This window comes from Rhipicephalus sanguineus, chromosome 3 (genome assembly GCF_013339695.2).
Source record: "Rhipicephalus sanguineus isolate Rsan-2018 chromosome 3, BIME_Rsan_1.4, whole genome shotgun sequence".
Classification (NCBI taxonomy): Eukaryota; Metazoa; Arthropoda; class Arachnida; order Ixodida; family Ixodidae; genus Rhipicephalus; species Rhipicephalus sanguineus.
In genome coordinates this window covers 90,314,365-90,337,153 of record NC_051178.1, presented here as the reverse complement: position 1 = coordinate 90,337,153, position 22,789 = coordinate 90,314,365, and the positions used below count along the sequence as shown (strand labels likewise).

At 43.7% G+C, this 22,789-nt stretch overlaps 1 protein-coding gene across 1 annotated transcript in view; it reads left to right on the top strand.

Annotated features, from left to right (window-relative positions):
- Nucleotides 1-14,772, top strand: part of LOC119386834 (inorganic pyrophosphatase) — a 38,425-nt gene extending 23,653 nt beyond the window's left edge. Inside the window, exons 6-10 of the mRNA XM_037654099.2 lie at nt 2,581-2,621; nt 4,958-5,044; nt 8,885-8,967; nt 11,775-11,884; nt 14,673-14,772. Coding sequence (XP_037510027.1) covers nt 2,581-2,621; nt 4,958-5,044; nt 8,885-8,967; nt 11,775-11,884; nt 14,673-14,704 — 353 coding nt within the window. The 3' untranslated portion in view covers nt 14,705-14,772. The remainder of the gene's footprint in view (nt 1-2,580; nt 2,622-4,957; nt 5,045-8,884; nt 8,968-11,774; nt 11,885-14,672) is intronic.
- The last annotated feature ends 8,017 nt before the right edge of the window (nt 14,773-22,789 follow it).

The window sequence follows — 22,789 nt, the reverse complement described above, 5'->3', positions numbered from 1 at the left end:
CCCAACGCAATTTCAAATAAATTTGGGGTATCTATACACCTACAGGCCCTAAGACCAGACTATGACCAGAAAAGCTGAGTTAGGTGTCTTTTTGTAAATATGCAAGAGACTCAATGAGCACTTCTTTAAAAATGGGTTCCATTGTAGTAATTCATAGCAAACTTTTTCTTTAGAACACTTGTTGTGAGCACTGATCCCCCCTCATTCACTTGCAGAATGGCTTCCATTCCTTTTGCTTTGGCCAATGAGCAAAGATTGTCGGTGCGGCACATGGTTTCAGTTTGTTGCCGCCCGGTGTTTTGCAGTATTATTTATTCGAACCCGTCTAAAGCATTGAAGACATCATGCAGAATGCTTCAGCGAAGGAGCCTTGATCGAGCTCGCGCGTAGCAGTGTGGCAAAACACGGCAAGGTGTGGCAAAAAGTAGTCCAAAATGGTCCTTTGCTTGTGGGCTTTTAGTGTTGAAGCCGTCCGGATGAGATAAACAAACGCAGCTGTATTGAGGTCCCGAGCTATTTATTGGGAGATATTGCTGTCACCAGATATTGCTGTCACCAGATATTGCTGTCACCGCGTGGAAAGGAAAAAAAGCTTTTTTCCGTCCTCCGCTCAGTGAGGCAACCAAAGCCCGGCATACTAGCACGTCACGCTCCAATATTCAATTCAAACACAAAATTCCTGCATCCACTAAAGCATCAGGTACATAGGCACTTCCGGTTTGCAACAACAATGCGAGAGGCACGCGAAGCACTCCCCGCTTTCTAAAATGGTACGATTCCACGCTTGAAAACACAGACATCTGTACCTAACACTGTCACAGCGCTGCCGCCGCTGGACCCTTAGGGCGGGGCACAAAGGTGGAACGGTCACGTATCGCCAATTGGCCTATCGCAAGGTGCGGCGGCTGCATCAAAACTTTCCCTACTTTTGAAAGATAGAGGGGCTTTAGTTCAACCAACTTCCTGAAAACAACCGCTAGCAGCGGCGGTGAAATGGGACGTGCCGGCCACCATACGCCGCCGCGCTGACGTGGCGCGAGCCATTGGGGAATGCGAAACCGTGGAGAGCCGTCAAGGGAAAGGAGACTGAAGACCAACAGAAAGAAGAATGTGACATGCACAAGGCTTTTGTTTATAATTTACTTCTTAAGGTGCTCACCGACATGGAAGAAATTGACCCCACGCGATTAGAACCGGCCACTACGAGGCATCTCTCCCTTCTAGTCTTTTAGCGGTCTGGCTATCTGCTCCTGTGCTGTCCTTCTCAGGCACGCCGAAAAGAAAGAGATCCAGTAGTGTGTTTACTCAACAGTGTACACAAGACTCATCATGCTAGAGAACAAAAGGCGAGACCGTTTTCTGCGAACCGTGCAGGACAAAGGACAATTGCATGGCTATGTTCAAAGTTTGGCGCCTTTGTGACATCATAAAATACCATTTTTTTTATTATTGCATTCTTGTAGATACAGCTCGCACATGTCTTTGTTTTGAAATTCTTTGTATTTATGTAAAAGTTTATTGTGCCTAAATTTATGACGTTAGAGGCCTAAAACGCGTTTTCCTGTCTATTTTTGGCACCTAAAGTGCCTAAAAGTCCGGCCTCTAGCAGCCACTGTGCATTCTACACACCGTACACTGTGCTGATTACCACCATGTAATCGATACACAGTGGTAGTCATTGTAAATGAAACTGTTGCGTACATTTCTGTCGCTGCAGTTTGCCATTGACACTTCATGAATTGCCCAGAGTAGTATGACACAGCTCTCCAATCAGACTGATGAATGCATAATGTCGAAAGCTTTTGCTCGCTCGCCACAAAAGCAAAAGAGTTTCTGTTTAAAGTAACATGAAAGCTGGGCGACAACCTGAATTGCAGCACCCTTGTTGACGGCATTTGCTATTCGGTGACCAAGTTTTTCATTTTGTGACATCATGCATGCGTATTATGTCTAAAGAATTAACCAAGATACAGTATCGCTATCCCAATTTCAGTCTCAGCTGTACATTGAATCAACAGAAGTCTTCTAAGTTTATGGTGCTGGTAGGTGCACGCAAAACTTTATGGTGCTGGTAGTGGTTGGTGGGTAACTCCAAGCAGCCAAAATTAAATTCACTCAGCTACTTAGAAGCATACTGCAGAACTGTAATCACCGAAAAAAAAAACGTTTACAGTAAAACCTTGCTAATTCGATCCTCGTTGATTCGGAAAATCGCATAATTCGGACATGTCTTCCAGTCCTGGCCAGCATATCGTTTAATTGCGTGAAATACTTGGTAATTCGGTCACATTTGGCAGTAACCCGGTTAATTCAGACGATCATGGGAGCGCGCCGAGCGGAAAGTGCCACAAGAGGGCGAAGATGACGTTTGCGATCAACCGAAACGAGACAGCGCAGTCCGCATTGCCATTATCATCATTCTGAACGGTACGGTAACGACAGGAAAGCCTGTATTATAAGGTGTGAATCTGTATTCAGTGTGCTGCTTCATGCTTTGAAAGCACCTTAGCTGTCAATCCACATTAGGATGCGCATAAGTTTTTGTGTATAATTGAGGCCTATATTTTGTTTGCTTTCTAGATGTTGGAGATATTGAAAAGCTCATGCCCGGTCTTCTAAAGGCAAGTAGTTTGCATCAGTTGCATGTGAACTGGTCAGGAACAGATTGTCACAATGTAGCCAGCAGGTTTGAAGTAAGAATCCACTTCATGGTAGAATCACTCTTCATTCCTGGATAGCTTCTTCCATTTTTGTGACGTACATTCATTGCACCAAGTCATATCAAAAGTACTGTTTGCCAGAATAGCTATAGATTAAAGGGGCCCTGCAAGTCTTCTCCAAGTAGCCATGGAATGGCTTGACTAAAGGAGTTTATTGCCTCATGAATCGACCGCCACAAATTTTTTTTTTTTAATTCGTCCAGAACGAGCGGTGTTACAAAGATTTGTCTCGTCTCTCGTCCCGACGAAGGCGCTGGAAGCTAAGCAGGGAGGAATGGCACGGGGGAAAGAAGTTACGTCATGCGCGCCTCGTGACTTAGAGCGCCTTTTTATTTCCGAACGCGCGATCTCACTGAAGGTACGTCGACGTGCTTTCAGTGCGATCGCGCACGCGGGGAGGTGGCGGCCTCTTGCGGCGGCCGCAGTAACTTCCGAGCGCGCAATGTTCAAATCGGCCAATGGCGTGGAAGTTGAGTCAATGACTCAGTGATTTTGAGTAAATATCATCATTTGTTGAGAGAAGAGGAAGCGATTTTTAGCGGACTGAGAATTTATTTTAAATTCCAGGCTGCGTACTACGCTATTATTATAGTTTTGCTCGCATGTTCTCGGGAGCCTCGACTACCGATGGACAGCGTTTACTGACCATGCTGAAAAAGTTTTGCAGGGCCCCTTTAAACTTGGCTTGCTAACAAAGTAATCATGGATGGTTGCCATACGTTCCGAAGGCACACAACAAAAATGAAACTGTACTGTTTGCCACAGCTGCTGCGGACAAAGCCACAGTCACTACTGACTAGGTAATAAAGTTGCGAATTACATGCATGTGTGGCTTTACGCGCTATCTTATCAAACACTGTTTATCAGTCGCTGGCCCATGACTGTTTGTAAATGCACTTGTGCACCAATGAAAAATTCTTGCACGCTGGCTTGTGCGAGCTGATTCCATTTTATAACAGCGAATTTCTTGATTTCATCCTCCCACCTTTCCTTCTGCTCCCTTGGCTGCATTTCTCAACTATTTGTATCTGCCCCGTCGTTACAACGGACCATCACTTTCCTGTCCTCCATAAAACTGCCCAGGCGCATATTTTTCTCTTAATGTCTCCTTGAATATCGGCTACCCCTGTTTGTTCTCTGATCCATTCTGTTCTCTTCCCATTTCTTAATGTTGTGCCAATCATTTTTCGTTCCATTGCATGCTGCGTTGTCCTTAACCTCTCAAATTATCCTCCTTATTCTCCAAGTTTCTTGCCGAAAGTTAGAACTGATAAATTGCAATGGTTGCATACTTTCCACTTTAGGGCAAGCGCTAGGTTGCCAGTCATGATTTGGTAACGTCTGCCGTACGCGTTCCAGCCTAACCTTATTCTTTGGTGAATTTCCCTTGCATGAGTTGCCATTCGTGAGCTCTCATTTTCTTGCGGGGCCACCAACCACTATCCGTGTCTTCTGTATATATATCTTCAGACCTACTATAAGGGGCTTTCTTTTAACGCTTACTGAGTTTGGGTCTTCAATCGCCTTTTGCAATTTGCCAGCATCAATGCTGAAGAACGCGATGTCATCTGCAAACTCTCTGTTGTTGAGATATTCACCATCAATCTTTATTCCTATTTCTTCCAGATCTACTTGTTTAAATGCTTCTTTTAAACATGCCATGAAAAACATTGGATAGATTGTATCACCTTGCCCAACTCCTTTCTTAATTGCAATTTTTTTCTTTCATGATAGCTGTGAAATGTTTATAAATGTTGGCTGTGGTGTTAACACATGTCTAGGCTCCTAAGTACTCGCTCCTTGGCGATGCAGTGCCTCCGAAAATGCGGGTATCTCTAATGAGTCTCTGCTGAGTCTCTAATGAGACGGCTCTCGTGGCAAACAGCTATGCTACTCTGCTCTCTTTTTCGGCTGTCTTGCTTCTCTGTACGTGTTAATAAGATGCAGGACTATATGTAGATACCTGTGAGGTTATTTTACTGTTTCTTGAAATATAGAAACCTTTACTTTGTGAAAATCATGACATAAATAAGTTCTGTGCCACAACTACGACTCAATTATGTTGATGTTTCACTGTACTATATGCATTCTCGGGAGCTCAAATGAGCAGGCACATCCTGTTGCTTTTCACTTGCATCTAGTGGAACGTCCACAGAGCCTATCCCTCCTTTTCCTTTTCATTGATGCCGGGGTTAATGAGGCATTCCTATGTATAACCCGTCCTTTCTCCATTACAGGCAACTACTCAATGGTTTCGCATCTATAAGATTCCCGATGGCAAGCCAGAGAACCAGTTTGCATTTAACGGTGAAGCTAAGAACAAGGTATAGAGCTTCTTTTCTGCTGCCATTTAAATGCCCATGCCTGACACATTAACTGCGATCCGTTTGTAGCAATACTAAACTATGGAGCTTGTTGTGCAATAGCGCTAGTACTTGCATACATAGCTATCTAATTTTACATGACTTGTAGTATCACTTACCTAATGCTTCTATCAGAGGCTACCAGTAAGGCTCCTCTGAGCACCATGTGATAAGTATTACGTGACTGTGTGCGCACTCTTTTTTTTTTTGCTTCAAAATAACGTTCACTTGCAGTAACGATTTCACACTTTTGATTTGCCTGCTGTTGCTGCCTTGCTGCCTCGGCCCATGCACCAAACATACCGTGACAACGCACTAGCCTTCACTGTAGTAGAAGCAGTGCCCTTCATTATATTTACTGGTCATGAAGCTTCCGCGAAAATTTGATATAGGCACAGGAGCAGCCGCTAGGGGCGCCCTCGCCTGTGTGAGGGTAGAGTCACTGTATATGCTACCTTTAGGTAGCAGAGTAGCGCATAGGTCCGGCTAGCAACCAGAGCTATGCGGTGAAGTCGCACTCCATTTTTGCAGGCGACATGCCTACGGCGGCGCCGATAAACATGTCTGGCGTGTCGAAGGCCGGCGATAAACATTGGCTGTCGATGACTAGTGTTACTTGAGTGAGCTGCAGCGACGGCGTCGAGAAAAACAAAAATTGGCCCGAGCGTCAGCTTCTCCGCAATGCATGGTTGCTAGCGGCGTTTGGAAAACAGATGCGCAACTCTGCTACCTAAAGGTAGCATATACAGTAACTCTATGTGAGGGCATCGAAGTGGCACCAGTGCTGCAGTTCGACGGCATGTGTCGGAACTGAAAAACGTGATTAAATGTACCCTTGAACGTTGAATATATCTTCAGAGTGATATTACCTTCAAGAAAATTCGGGAAAGCTCTAATACAGTGACATTTAGCGTCGAATAAGCCCTTGGAGCTAGAAATTCGACGCGAATGAACGCATGGTGCGTCTGCTGTGCGATATACCACCGCTATAAAAGCATGTTTCTTCCATTTTCCTACAGTGTCTAGTGGAAATACAGTAAAAGCTCGTTAATTCGCACTCGGTTATTTCGAAATCCCGCGTAGTTTGAAGGATTTATGCGGTCCCATATTTAGAAACGTACGTCTCAGTGGGTAATTTGAAGCGGCGGTCAGTACCAGCCCGGATATTTCGAAAACTTCGGGTGCCATCTGCCAATTCTCTGTCCCGGTTTCACCGCTGATCCGCAGAAACGACGGCCCTTGCGAGCCACAAGGCAATGCACTCTAGCGATACTAACGAGTGACAGATGAAGCACCTCAGCCTCAGCCCAGTGCAAAACAAAAAAAACACAAAAACCGGTCTCATGGTCAATTGAAATGGGCCCCTTCGGAAATGAAGACATGCTTCACTGAAACGCAGCGGTGGCACGTGGGCAGCATGTCGCATGTTTCTCGCAACGTCAGTGCATCATGATTTACCTATTCTTTCTGGGGAAATAAAGGAATAATTAAAGGACGGTCTGACGGAATTCGCAACGTATGCGAACCTCCGATTGGCAGTTCCTCCGGCAATTAGCAGCTGTCACCTCACCTGCTCGCTGCTGACGCTGCGAGGAGCAGGTGATATGCTGCCCGAGTGTCACAACTGTGCTGCACTGAAGCACGTCTTCTTTTCCACAGGCGCGCATTTCAGTTGATCACAAGATTTTTTTTTTTTTTTGCGCTGGAAGCCGAGAGGCTTGCTCTTTCGCCGGTTTAGCGGAAAAATTGGGACCGGGGATTGCGGGAAAACATAACCCTTGGAGCCGCAAACTAGCAGGGACAGCAAACGACCACCTCTGATTACTTGCAGTATTTGTATGTATGTTTTTTGTATGTTTGGTTAATTGGAGAACATGCTTAATTCGAAGATTTTTCACAATCCCCGTGACTTTGAATTAACGAGGTTTTACTGTATGTGGATGATCCAGAGTCATTCAAGGACTCTGGCAGATCTTAATGCATTGTGGAAGTGCAGTGGTTGCAACTCTTGGCCATGCATATCAAATCTTTCAGTCTATACACTTGGTCTCGTATTTATTGAACCAGCAGTCAGTTTGAATGAATCAGCGCTTTGAATTTAGTAATTAACGAGGACCAAGCGATACTTCATACGGTTTTCCCTGGTTTTTGTGTTTTATTTTGCGTTGATTTATCACTGTTGCACCATGCCACACTTAAAGTTCGGTCGCTCAAGCAATAATATGTAGTGTTCACAGCCCTTAACTGTTTTTAAGGTGAAAGCCTTAGATGCCTTATCAAACGCGAAAATTGACCATCAGCACTGGAGGCGTCCTGCGTCGGGGCGTCAACACGAGGGATGCAAAACATCATCATCACGTGATGACGTCATCGTGACGCCACAGATTGCCAAAATTTGTGACTTCATCATGATGTCACATAATGTGATGTCATCACATGACACCGTCGCTTTGCATTGGCTCCGTGATCGTTGGACTGATCACGTAGGCAGTGCGAAAACAGGCGAGGTGCAGAAAGTTGCAATGTCTCCAATCCTGGAGGCTGTGCCAAATCACCTTAGGCGCAGACAGTTTTCGGAGGGGGCGGGGGCGGGAGAGGATCAATACATCAACTGAAGAAAAACAAAAAGATGACCTTCACCTTAGAATCGTCATGGACGAATGCATAATGGATCCTGTTATTCCGCTCTTCAGTTGCGACTTCCACTACATTATTTCTCGTTGTTTCCGGCATGCGTAAGCGTCTCGGCTCTTTATCAGATGTTGATTACATCTACAGTTACCGTGTCAGAACCAGGCTTGTTTTGCATGACGGTTAGGAATTGTTTATTGCTCCACCGAATTCAAACCCTATGAGACGAGCACTCGCAACCAAACATTTTTATTTAGTTGTTTGCTCTAACACACATGCACAGCACATACCTTGAGTGTATATTTTAAGATTTTGCTGTGTAGGCGAGCAAGCTCTGGACTTCATTGCTCTATACAAATATGCCGGGAGGCAGTCGATATCCTAGGCACAGCTTCTGGCAAAAGTTTCGGAACATCGCGCTGCGACATCACAACACCACCTCCGAATAGACTCTGGTCCATGTGAGCAATGTGAAACCGCCAGTTTGTTGTCGTCATATGGCGCACTTCCAATTTTCCTGCCGTTCACTTCTCTAGACAGCCAGAGCTTCGACACTTTTTCGTCATATCCCTTGTATTCTGATCGTCACCCAGGTACACAGCAGGTACGCGGCATCCTTTCCGACATTCAGGCACAATACAAGACATAAATTCAAAACTGCGCACTGACTCGCCAGGATATTTTGCACTGACACCGGCAGCCGCCTTCGCTTCCGTCTGCCCGATGCCAACAAACTGGATGCAGTGCCGCCTCGCGGCCGCTGCTTGCAGTACACAAAGCTACCCCATAGAGTTATGGCGAAGCTTCATGACCAGTAAAAGTAGTGAAGGACTCTGGTGGCGCAATCAGACGCTTAAGCTGCTTATGCGAGTCTAGGGTCTGCCAATTACATCTTTGCATGGTGTTTCTTGGACTTGCCAAGAGCTTTAACTCAGTATATGGTCATAATGCTAGTCATGTGTGATTATAATACGTTGTGAGTTGTCACTGAGCATTAGCACAGTTTCCATTGCACTGGTTACAAGGAGAATGTTAGCATTCAAACAAAGCATTGCAACTTGGCAAATGCTTTGTATACTTTGAAAGTGGTGCTGCAATGAACAATAATTTTGGCTCACAAATGATGGTCAGGTACATATCTTCTTAACCTAAAATCGGTCAATTGTGTAGGAGTTTGCAGAGGAAGTCATTGCGGAAACGCATGATTTCTGGAAGGCACTGGTGCAACGCTCTGATACTTCTCCAATAAACTGGTAAGTATGCGCTTGGTCTTGGCAAACACGCTTTGCAGTTGCATTTTAAGTAATCCCTGTAAAAAGACATTTGGCTAAAGAAAGAAAACAGTTACTTTGATATAATAATTTCTCATTATGTATAGCTTCCGAGTTGGTGCTGTCTTAAAATTTGAGGTGTTTTCTTTCAAACATCCCTCCAACCAGTAGGCCTCCCCTTTGTCAAGTTTCCTTTATTAAAACACTAATTTTTTGTGGTTTTAACAAAATGCTGTGTCGGTATTCTGCAACAGTCTACAGGGCTGGCAGTACTTGAATCGGATCAGTGCAAGTATGCTTGTCAATCAACAATTTTTTCGTGCTGCGCTGATTGATGCTATGACTAACTCTTATAATGATTGGACCAGGTTTATGTTTTGTCGTGTGTCTGTGCAGTTTCGTACCTGTATAATGCACGCTGAATGTCTTACACTTGTTTTGTACAATAAAAATATGTATATTGGTAATTAATGCAGCATGCTATTTTTTTTAGGCATAAGTTAGTGGTACTAAATGTACATTGTTATGACATAAAGATATCTAAATACTTGACACACTGGATGATTGCTCACATCTGCCGCCAGTTTCAAAGGGAAAGGAAGCTCATATCATCATGATTATGGTGAACTGCTGTCCAAATTTTGTGCAGAGGCTAGGATATAATCTGACAAAATAGTTTTAGTCTTTAAAAATAGCACAACTTCAAGCAACATCCTGATCCAAACAGAGACTTCGTATAATGGCGACCAAGTGACCATGGCTTTCTTCTTTAGTGCCTGCTTTTTCTCTTCAAATTATATAACAGAGTGTCCGAGTGGGTATCTTGCAGTAACTGGATGAGCGCTTGCAAAGTGCAGTTGAAGTGCTCACATTTGCAGCGATATGCATTGCTGTAACAGATGCTGTACTTCTGCACCATGCAATGCCTTGTGTGAACCTGTAAGCTTATTATAACAGCAAGGCATATCACAACACATGCTGAGAAATTTCTCTCAACTTGTAAGAGTATAAAGTGCTTTGTCAAAGGGTGTCTATGCTGCGTGCGCCGGTTGAATTTTCCACAGTTTCAACATTCCATCTAACATCTATAGTTTAAAAAGTAAACACAGTCAAACCCGCATATATCAAACTCCCAAGAAAATAAAATTAGTTCCATATATTGTATAATTTGAGATAAATCTTATAAAGTTTATAAAGCTATATAAACCTATATATAAGTGGCATCTTTTCTATTTTTCTATTACTTTGTTATTCTGTCTACACGTTAACACTGTGCCCTAACATTTAAAAAGGAGAACTTACGCCTCCCAATCGCTTTTTGTCTCTTTACGCGATGCTTCGCCGGTTGCACATGGTTGTTCCTGAGTCATACTTCTTGCACACTCCTGTTCCCATTTTTTTTCCTTTTCTTTTCGATGCTTCGCTGATCGTAATAGTTTAATGGCTATGGTAATCTTTAGTCGTCGTTGGCGGCTGGTGCACATGCAAGGCCGGCGTCGACGGTGATTGCAGACGGGAACCTGTGCAACTGGATGTACTCAGCTTTATCTGTGTTTGCATAGCTGTTTGTGCAGCCTACAGCGCAACGTGCCTGCTCGGACTTGGTTCCCTGAGGCATTTCTGCAGCACATGACACAAGCGTTGAGAGCACAACGAAGCGCAGCCAACATCCAGCCTCGCGTCCCCGCAGCAAGCGCTGCCCCTTTCCGGCACCGACATGCAATTAGTGTCGCGCTTCCATCAAAAGAGGCGCCACCAGTCCAAACTCGCCCCGAGCCCGGTGCCTGTTCACGTTAAAAAAATATTCTGCAGTTTGTAGTGGGAAGCGTGAATTATGTGCAGTGGCGGGTTATATGTGAGGAAATACACTGTCGACGTAAACAGCGCCTTAGCATCTTCATGAGTAGCTCCATGTACTCGTCAGGTGCTCGAAGCCTCTAGTTCACCTTGGCCTTAATGTTGGCCTTGTTGTTCAGTATCATACTCTGCATACTTCGTGCGATACTGTACACAGTGGCGACGTCATACTTCTCCCCACGTTCAGTTGCGTTGATTATTGCCAGCTTTGAGGAGAGCAGCAGATTCTTCTGTTTCATGGCAGCCACCACGTTAACAAGGGGAGCAGAGAGTCTCCGAAATTCATGCGGGAAAGTCCCCTTGTGAGGGAAAGCCAACTTCTTGGGGCGTTTGGCACTGCCCAATGTTTGATGTATGATGTGTTCCAGCTATTTTTATTCGATGTAACCGTAGGTTTTCCTATGCATTGACAATTAAAGCATTGTTGTGCTCGAAAGTAGTTCCGTAGGTTTTCCTATGCATTGATATTAAAGGATTGTCGTGCTTGAAAGCAGTTCGATATTAAGGATAATTCAATTTGCCCTAGTTTGATATAGCCGGGTTTGACTGTATATAATTTTAGTAACTACTATTATCATGATTTCCACACAAGCTCTGCTTTTTTCAGTTCTGTTTGGTTATTAGAAAAATTAGCATGGCTGTCTGGCCTCATAAATTAAACTTTGACCAAAGCTTGTTGGCACAGTCTAAGTTAATTGCTTCATGGGCATATCTCATATCGTAAGATGCATCTCCTGCACAACATGTCACGCTACAGATAAGGTACACATGCTGTATTCAATACTGTCCAGCCCTGATGACTACAGCTTTAAAGCCAGTTGTCAAAGCTGCTACAGTTGCCAACATGTGACAGATAATGCAAGAAATCATGCAGGATGTAGTGTGTTACTCCTGATTACTATTTTCTTTTTTTTTTCATGCTGTCTCAACAGCTCTAATACTGTCCACACTGGGTCTCCACACCATATTAGTAATGACGAAGCTACTGCCATAGTCAATTCTACACCAGAGCTTGGTCCTGATGCTGGCAGGGATGATATTGGTATGTAGCACTTTGTGTTTAGCAGGATGAAAGTAAGCTATTCAAGGTCTAAGTTTTCGAATAATAAACTGGAAAAGTCAAGTATATTGCAAAAATCAGACTGCTAGTGGACATGGTTTCTGTGTGCCCATTTATTGTAGTTGTCCCATGTAGCTGAACGCTACTATGCAATGAAGCTTGCAGAACATATAAATTATTTTTATAGCAGAAATTTTTAAGTGCAAAATGAGTAAAAAAATGGCAGATTGAACCATAAAACTATTGCCAGCTATCGTAATTGATTTTTTTTCTTGCCATATTTGTACAACAGCCTACTTGTACTTTGTGAACTGCAATTCAACCTCAGTGTGACAATGTCACTATAATCTGCACTTTATTTGTTGTACTGAAATTCAACTTTTTATGCCAACTATAAATACTCACTGACCAATACAAAGGTGGTGCAACAAAGTTCCAGATAACAGTGCAGTTTGTAAAACTAATTTCAATCTTAAAAAAGATAGGTCTAAGAGCAAGCAGCCACATCTACGTACTGTTTTATGCCGCACTGATGAAGCCCTCTGTACAGTGGCAGTACGGCGCACATAAGGGAACGTACCGGCCTATTCCATTTTGAAGCTTGCAAACGTAACTTTCTTTGTTTATGTCAACTCATTCCTATGAATGTAGCATCAAAACCTCCCAGACACTGAAAAAACAGGAAAAAGCTTTTCCTTAAGATCACATGGAGGAGAGGTGAATACCTGAATTACAGCAACCTTGTTCATAGCTGCCACATTTTTAATTTTGTTACATCATGCAAGTACCTTGTCCAAAGAATCAAGAAAGATTGTTATGGTGTTAGAAACTTCAGTCACTCTCACATATGGGTGATTTCCACGCCAAACGACCCGGCCATTTTGGCGACCATTTCAAATGTTCTAGAAAAAAATTGTGCTGCATTCTTGCATTGAAAACGGCGATTTGCTAGAATATTTCGGAGAAAACAAATTTTTTGGACACATGGGAGACTTCCGAATTTCGCAAATGTTACAGCATCATTTCTTGTTTCCGTGCCAAATTTCCTTCAGTTATAGCAAAGGCGTTTGTCTAAGGTGTTTGAAGATCAATAATATTACTGCAATTTTTCAGTCTTATACGCTGCCAGAAAATTTGCGAAAATGTTCTGTTTGCATTTTCCCCTTGTAATATTGCGCTAGGTATGAATATCTGAGTAATGAATACTCACTTACAAAGGTATATTTTCTGTTAAAAATATTTTCAGACCACTGACATTTTAAATTTTACAAGAAAAAATCATAAATTTGAGGAAATCATCATTTCGGTCCACATTGAGATGCAATTTACACCACGTGGTGCTCCAATTAAAAATCATCTTTATACCTCAATCCTCACGTTTTCTTGACCGCTCCCAGATGTCACCTACATGTTCGCTTGATGGCTGTGCCAAAATGTAGTGTTCCTTTAAGGTAATTTACTCCAACATTGAGCCAGAGAGAGACAGATGTCGTCCACCATCACCCTATTCCTCACTTTCTCCCTAACCTTGCTCTCTTCGCGTTTCAGAAACAGCCCACTACAAGTAGTTTATTGTTACTTATGTAAAAATATGAATCGCTGTTGACACTCCACCAACAGGCCGATTTCTTCCACCTACGGACAAAACTTGCCGATTCGTGGCACAACATAATTGAAAGCAAAAAGGAAATTAAAAATTAAATGAAAAAATTGCAAAACACAAGCCGTAATGCACGTAAGAGCACATTCACTTGAGAAGTGCTGCCTGGAGTGTTTCAGCTTAGAGCACTTAAGTCAACAGCACTGTGCTATGTGCAGATGATAATGTTTAGTGTGCCAAACTGGTTTGTGAACTGGTTCACAAACCTTTACAGACTCAGTATATTTCTCTGGAGTGAAATAAGTGTGATGGACCTGAACCAAACCCGTATCTACAAACCCGCATCACACATTTGCTATTTAACAGGAAAGATTAATTTTGCTTTACAGAAATGTAGCTAAAGTGAACTGAAAAACTAATATTACTTTTTTTACATGGGCCTGTTGACTGTGTGATAGTTGGTACTGTTACTGTTGAAATATATTACACATGGAAGTTTGAGTTTAAATGAGACTGGCAATTAATTTCACTCTCGGCAAACCAATTCTTCAGATGGCCACTCCCAGCTATGTGATGGTGGCGTGAGAGGCTAACACCTGTCTATACGTAGTATTAAAGGCTATGCGAACATTATTTGTTACGAGCAAAATGATGCAAACATTTTTTAACATGCAGTGTTGAACCCAATTTTTTGTTTCATAAATCATGTAAGGGCCACTGGAATTCGGTCACATAAATGGCTGTTCGAACTCTCGATTGTCCTTGGGCTCTGTGAAAAATGTTTGCGTAGCAGAGGGATAAAATTTGCCTCTGGGCTTTTCCTGCTGACTTTCTTCACTAGTGGCTTAGGTAACTGAGGGGAAATGAAATCCCTTTGTTGTAGTAGGATTTCAACTGCATACTAAAAAAAAGGTGCAGCTGTAATTTTTCTGTGGTAGCAGGGCCTTGAAGCTTCCTTAACTTTTCGCTCTGCTTAATTTGGCTAATTGTACCACGTGGCTTGGTATTAAACAGTGCCATGGTGACCTAGGTTCTTGGATTAGTGCGATATTTTTTTCAAGTTGCCTATGCTGGCGTCTCTCTCTCTCTCTGCTACCATCTGCAATACCATCTAGCTTGTGACATGCGCTATGCTCTCTCTCTAAAACCATGTTTATTTTCTTGCAACAGTGGACAAGTGGCACTTTGTCTGCCTCAAGTGAATGCCCTTTGGTCCCATCAATGGACACTTTGAAGACACCTGCGTGCAATAAATCTGCCTCATGGAAAATTAGTAATGGTGCATCATTCCTTGCAGTCAGATCTAACAAAAATTTAATTGATAATTTTGAAGCAGTGCAACAGCATTGGTATCTGTGCATTCAACGAAGCATCCACTCAGTTTCGAGTTTTTTTTTCATTTATTTTCTTCAAAAAAATCTGCTGTACAATGCATCCTCAACCACAAGAGTCTGACTACTACGGCAATGTTTTTAATAAACTTGTAGAGACTAAGGTAAGTTCAGTGGCAGCACCACTCGGCAATTGTTGTGGTGGTGCCAGTAATGAAAAATATGCATGCTAAATTCAGCACAATGGTGGCTGTAATACACAGCATCCTCGTCATTGAGTACCCTTGCAGGAATCGATTTTCAGTAAGTAAAAAAGTCTCAATTTCCAAATGCAGCAAAATCTTGTACATGCAATAAGCCTGGTACAAAACAACAAATACACCCCCACACAGATAATCTTTTTTTTTCCGGCAATGTATAAAAAAACTTCTGCATCCTCTTACCTAAAAAATAAAAAAGGCGTGCCCGTTTCTTTGTACTATGCTGTGCTGCCCTGCTCTTCCCGCATTTACATGTAAAGGAGATTAAAATTGAGATCAACTTGCATTTAATTCCTCAATCCTATTACCTTGGTATCACGCGGGTTATAATGGTAATGAAATCCATGTGGCTTTTGGTGGACACCGTGCCTCTATGACAACAAAAAGAATATTTGCACTGCTCATCATTTCTGATCTGCTGTCTTCGTCCAAGCCTTGCATTCAGAAGCCTTGCATTCAGATTCCTGAGATACGAGCGAACCATCAAAATGCTCCAACGTTGACAGCGAGCTATTTCGGCAAACACGTCCTTCAGATCTCCCGATGAAAATGTGCATTAGTGGTGTTGAAACGCAAACCAAGCACACAATATGCCGTTTCAATTGACGGGCGGATGATGTCTCATGTCCAAACCCACAAATCTTTGTATAATCCCTAATGAGACCTCTATGGGCGCTCACATGTGACCCACGTGAAACAGCGCAAATCCGAGCTGTTAAATTTTCTTGGTAGGAAAACCTAGGGGATGTTGGTAGAAGCTACGCCGGAACTCTAAAGAGCACTGACTGTTTCTCAATTTTCTGAAACCTAGTGTGCCCTAGTGACCAAAACTTGTAAGGGAAATATTCGCGCTCGGTAGGCTGTAGAAGTTCCGGCACTCAGACTTTACCTTGGTTGATATGCGTCAAATTAGGCCATTATTCTATCGCTCGGGAACAACCAATGCAACAGCAGATTGCGGTGGAATCCTCGGGAGCTCATAGAGCCATTTTTGCCGGGCTCATTGACACCATGTTGCAACCTTGCCTAGAAGAACACCAGTAGCATTGTATTGTGAAACGATCTAAATATGTACTGCCCACTTTCCGTCAGGCTTCAGCTCTGCATGTAAGTCAACACTTCATCTTTGGTGCTTCATTCGTCCTGAAGTGCCTCTCAGTGCACCGAGAATCAACAAAAACCAGCTCTCACCACTTCTACTCAAACAGCTATACCTGTTTCTTTTTCTCGTAGCATGTCGATTACGTACACATTTATAGTTACGAAAGAACAATTTTCCAGTATTCGTCCGGGACAGTGTTTGTCCCAGTGAAAGATATTGCGCTCACTTTCAAGACAGACTGCCCCATGAAATCGGCGGCTGCGGAACTTAGGGCTGGTCGCATTGCACATTACTTAGTCAATCACGAGGAACCTGAATGATAGCCACCATTCAGGGATTCCAAAGCAGCCCTACAATCTTTGCTATCAGCCCTGAGGCACGGACAATGCTAACAATAGCTTTTTGAGATTAGGTATGTCCTCTATACTTCATTCGAGAAGGAACTCCACGTGCGATTTCCGTGGCCGCCAGGTCAGTGCAATTTGATATGGCGATGAACACGCTGACAATGCTGCTCGATCAGCTCTTGAAGGCGATAGGAAAGAGAAAACACTACAAAAACTAATGCTGGTAGCCTACTTCGAGCGGTCATACAAGAAATTGCTTACTCCACTTGCCATGCAGCTAGTAGTTTTGAAGTTTATTGCCACGTATGTACACAACATGGCTAAATAGCAAGGACGTTGGGATAGAAACTGCTGAAAGGCAGCTTTATTGGTCCCACCTCCCCGTACAATACCAGCAGCAACATGACAAGAATACGCAATAAATACACGTCTTGCAACATTAAAATAGAAATACACAGAGCAAAACAACACAAAAATTGGAATTTAGCAATTTATATTAAAAAACAGCCGGGAACACATTTAAAGAGACACAAAACATTCATATTAAGAGTTGAAGTAATGCTCTTTTAGGAATGTAGTGTATGCTTTCATCGCATAGTTTATATTTATTTGATGTTCAGGGAAGACAGTAGGAAAGTGTTTCAAGACCATAGTTTGTGCGTGGTCGCAGAACTGCCCAATCTTCGGCGAATCGGTTTGGGCGAGGTAATTGGTTGGTTAGAAAGATCGCAAAGTTCCTGATACCTGTAGTACCTTTAATCGCTTCACGTTTAAAAGAACACATAAGTCAGGATGCTCATATAGGTGATCAACTCGAATAATTTTGAGTTTTAGAAACAGATCACGCGTATGCTCATTGTAGGGTACATCTAGCAATAGCCCGTAAGGCTTGCTACTTCATTGTCACTATGTGTCCTAATGATTTTTAATGCGAAGCATTTCTTGACAGAACCTTTGGCACTTTGAGCGTTTCTGTCTACGTAAATATCTATCTATATACCTAGCCGCCTACGTCTGGGTGCTCTCATATACAGCACTGCACAGGCTAGGGTTATCCAAGACCCCAGGCCCTGCCCGACCCGTGGGCCGGGCCGGGTAGAGCAGTATTCACGGCGGGCCCGGGACCGGGCTCGGGTATGAAGCTCGTGCTTAGGGTCGGGCCGCGTTTGAAGTGGACTTTGCTCAATTCTTAGGAGTTATAGACAGACGTTACGCATACATACATGTTACACATATTTTATCCCGAAAAAACTTTTTTTACGTGGGGCAAGCTATTTCGAGAAGTTTTATGGTAGCCCGAAACAGGAATTCTTTAGCTTCTTGCACATGGGGCTACTTTACTTATCTGAAATTGGACTGAGCTAAAAGTAAATACAGCACGCATCTTATATAGCTAACATCTCGCTATTCTGAGCTTATTTGTATTCCTTATTACTTTGATATCCGAAATGTAGTTTTGTAGTCGCCTGTAATAAATAAAAGATAAGAAATCTATATCTATAACTATGATCGCAAGAGCGAATACAGAGCTCCAAAGTGGCGAAATGTTCTTGAAAGTTCCAGCCGTGCACTGAAGTGAAAGGTCTCCGCGGAGTTTCGTTACATAGAATCTCTATACACAAATTATTTTTCCATGCCTCGGTAACGGCTGCCAGTGGTCAAGTCATACGAGTAGAACATGCACAACCTGCTTTTAGCGTCTGAGCTTTCCTCTTGTTCCGCTATATGGCGCGGGATCTACATAGTACTTCGGCAACAGCGTTGCAATGTGGAGGAATAGCATAAGTCTATTAAGCAATATCCTGGGGCAAAGTATATTCGCGTGACGGAATATCTGGCTTGATAATAGTAAATTCCGAATTCCGTGCCAGGTGATGTCCACTTATCGCGAACCATATGCATCCAAAGAGTAATCATCGAGAAGGCTTATTCGCGCCTTATACAGAGCTGAAACGAACCCTAAAAATAGATCGAAATCACTTCGCCCGCCTGTCCAATCGGTTCCTTCATAGTAGCAAAAGAGAGAGTTGGGCTACTTGGTTTGAGTTCGTTTTCAAACCGCACAGAAGACGAAATACACAAAAGAAGACTTAACAGCGCTCGTGTTGTTAATTCTTCTCGGCCATTCAACTTTTGCGCCTTTTCAAAATGCTTCCTTCGCCGTCCAGCTGTCGCTTCGGCCGTAGTCCTAATGGCCACGTTCTACCGGTACAAAAACGTTAGCACGGCACACACCATCGTAATTATAGAAAAAAAGAGCGCGGTACAGACCGTGCATAACATACACTGTTGAAACCTGCATGGAGGAGCTTTCAAAGAGGAGATGTAGAGATGATATTGCTGCATAACCTATAGAAATAGAGCAGCCGAGGTAATACATACCTCAGCCTATCCACATCAATGCAGTTAAAATAGAAAACTTGTATTGGAGAGTGGCACGACGTTAGAGAACGAGAAAAATGAACGGGTGAGCTCGACAATTATGTTCATTCTGCATAGGTCCACAAAGACATACGAAATTTCCTCCATTTGGGGAAGTTTACGAACAAAGATTGCCGACGCCTTCACAGTTCGCAAGGCAGATGCTGTGCGCCCCTGCGGCTGGCGCAAACAGTGCACTAAACTTTACCGTGGCAGGATATGTGATGCAACAGCGCATGGCGTGCTTAAAGCTGTAGTCTCTTTATAATTACATTTTAGCACAATAATATTTCAAGAAACAGACTGTAAACTATGCCGCAAAAAACTCAAGAATGACTGTATGTATATACAAGAAGTGGTGTGGTATATGAAACGAATGTTATGTCATATAGTTCCTTTTTTGTTCCTTTCGGCTGTTCTTACGCTTTTACAAAAGCACACGTGGTGCACGCGGTTCTCTGTCCTACTGAGACCCCAGTAAATTTGTGGCCTAACAGGTGAAATCAAAAGACATTTTTGGAATGCGCACGCATACTTAATTGCACAAGAAAAAAATTGCGTCTGTACGGCAAACAGTTTTGCCACACCAGTGTGTGCATTATAATGCACAAGAAACGAAAAACACCCGCCAATGACAAAATTTTACATATGCTCGCGAAAAGCACTCTTATTTATTGTGAAACTGCTTGTAGCAGTTTCGCGTATATTTTGTGCAAAGAAAGACGTGACACGTGATGCACCGGAACTTTGTTCGCGGAGGACATCCTGGGTTTCGGCACCTCGAGGAGGATCCCTAGTCCACAAGCTCTGGTATGTGGCTTGCTTGCGCAGTGCTTCTTGGCTCTGGACGCAGGGGCCTTGGCTTTCACCAGCTTCCGTGTTGACTCATTGTTCAATTCTGCACCACACCTGTCTTTTGACAATAGGTAATGACAACGCTAGCTCCGAGGAATCGTTGCTAGTTATTGCCACAAGAACGCGCTTCTTTATCACTGATTCCGAGGTGAAACAAACGCTGAAGCTTAATGCCAAAGAGTACCCAACCGCATCAGATTGACAAGCATACGGAGAAAAAAGCACCTATTCAGACAAATTGTGCATTTTAATGCACATTTGCAATCAACTGTAGTATGCTTCCTGACCAGCTGGCGCCACGTGATAGAGAATGCGATTGTATCTAGAATATTGGCTCCAATAGTGGCGCGAATTTCGAAAACTGGGAAAGAACAAATGTGCATTTTAATGCACGCGGGTTCTGAAGAGCTTATGCTGTTTTCTAGGTTAGTGTATTTACAACAAAGGTAACAAATTTGGCTTTTTTTCTTTATTTCTATTGGTGTAGCAAGCTACTGCTATGCTGAAGACGAGTGCCACATATCTAGATAGGTGCACGATGGGCTTTGTTGGTAGAACATACATTAAATTTCAATACAGAGCGCAACAAAGGGAGTGGTCAGAGCGTTCTGTTTTCTGTCTAATCTGTTGTTATTGCATTCCTCAATGAAACTGAACTCATGCTGCAAATGACGTTCCTTGCAACAATATCGGCTTGCAACCGTTCTTGATATTTCCCATTGCATTAGCAGTAAAAAATATGTACATACATCGCTGACGAACAAACCTTCATCGTACCTAGCATGTCCGCTCAACTTCTGCCATGAAGCCATTTTGTGGGAATTACTGTAGGTAAGAGTATATTTGTTAGCGAATAATGTGAGAACAAAGCTTAGATATTTGCGACTTAAAACGTCTTGCTGTCGAGTCGAAGTTCGGGTAGCACCACCTAGATTGGCTCGGGCCTCTGTGGGGCCCGATCTCCGGTCGGGGCGGGCCGGGCCGGGCCGGGCCGCGCCGGGTAGGTGAAATGTTTTCTCGGGTTCGGGCCAGGCCAGGGTCTCGCTGTGAGTCATTGGGCCGGGTTCGGGCAGGTAAATATAAACGAACGCCGGGCCCGCGCCGGGCCCGGACTGAGAATCACGGCCCGTGCAGAGCTCCAGTGGGCACCGCGGTGCGACAACCAGGCCAGCGTCGGAGAGCTATTAGTGATATGGAGGGATGCTATGAGGCTTGTGCTAAAGTCACCGCCTCACGGTGTGTTAAAACTTTGACGAAATTGCACTTCTCTAATTGGAAACGCGCCGAATGGGACGGTCATAGCAACGGTGCGTTGCCAGAGCTAATTGATCAACAATTCTTGCGCAAAATTTCCTCAGACAACGGACGAAATAGACACGGATGGGCGGAGCTAATTGCGCAGGAAAGGAAGTTTTCTTATTTTTTTCGAGCGTGGTGGCGCACATGTCACCGCCCCGTTATAAAGGGGACACTCATAGAATCCATTCATACATCCAAGAGCTCTGTGAGAGAAAAGTGCGAAATATAAAAGGCGTGTTCATGTCAATGTGTTATGTGTTTCGCGGTAGCTCGTTGGGCTAAATGCCCACCAGCCATCGTCGCGGACCGAGAGGTCGCGGTTTCAACTCCTGTCAACGGAACTTGTTCTTAATTTTTTCACGTCATGAAAGTCTTGGTGGAACCCGGTTTAAAGCACTTTCGTGTGAAAATAGAAGCACTGCAGTGGGCCCTGCAATATATGTTTTGAAAAATCACACCATCTCCGCTAAAGCGTTTCGGCATGTCGAGCCCGCGTTTCAGAGGGGGAGAGGAGAGGGGGAGGGTAAGTGGAGAGGGAAAAAGTGGGAGGGGATGGGGAGATGGGGAGAGAGAGGAGGTGAGGGAAAGTGAGAGAGGGGTATGGGCAGGGGAGAGGAGGAAAGTGGGAGAGGGGCGAAGTGGGAGAGGAGGTGTGCGGAGAGGGTCTGCGCATGCGCGGTAAGGGGCTCACGCCGCACACCACCACCACCACCGGTGTGACCTCCCTCATAAGATGCTTCGCATCTAATAGTTGTTCTGTGTTCACTGTGTGCCCCTTGTCTCGCTTCGAAGCTGTAATTTCCAGTATTCCGCGAAATAGTTTGCCCTCTGCATTGTAGCAACGAAGGCGGAAAGAACCACAAAGTACTAGCACTGATCTTAGTCTCTTTTATGAACTACCGTTTCCTTTAAGCATCCCACCTCAAACAAGACAAAACTCAGGAGGCTTCAATGCGTTTTTATAGCATCGTCGCTCCCGGAAGAGTCAGAAGTAAGGATCCCGCGCACATAGGCGTGCTCAGGGTTCAAAAGAAAACATAGTTCACAATGAATGGATTAGACATTAGACTAGGATTAGACAAATAAAAGTAACAAAATCTTATTGGCTTTTGTTTAGAGACCTTCAATAGACTAAGCTTACGCAAATAAATGAGAAAACTTATCGAATTTTTGATAATCTTTACTCGTGGATTAGATAAAGATAAGTTATACCAAGCACTCTTTTTACTACAGATTGTATATAGACTGAAAATAGAAAAAATAAACAGGCGCTTTTTAACAGCCAACTCTGTAGCAAATCGTTTCCTGTCCGTCGAACCAAAAAAACTATCATAATTATAACGGGTATGTGTCAGAAATTTGGTAAGTTTGGTTCGCTAAAAATGAAGAAGGCAACAGTTAGCCCTACAAATGGCTGCGAAGCGACGGTGGCGGGCCGAAGACCCCGAGTACGTACAACGATAGAATTTCGGGGAACGGGAATAGAAATCGTGGCTGCGAGAAGACCCGAAGCGATGGAAGGCCTACGCCGACGACGACGTGCCCGTAGATCTCTGAGAGGTGCGAACGCTTGGTTTCAGAGCGTTGTTCTGTCTCTGCAGTTTGGACATCTCTGTCGTGTCTGTGACTGTCTGTGGTTTAACTCGAACCTCTCTACGCTGAGAATGAACCA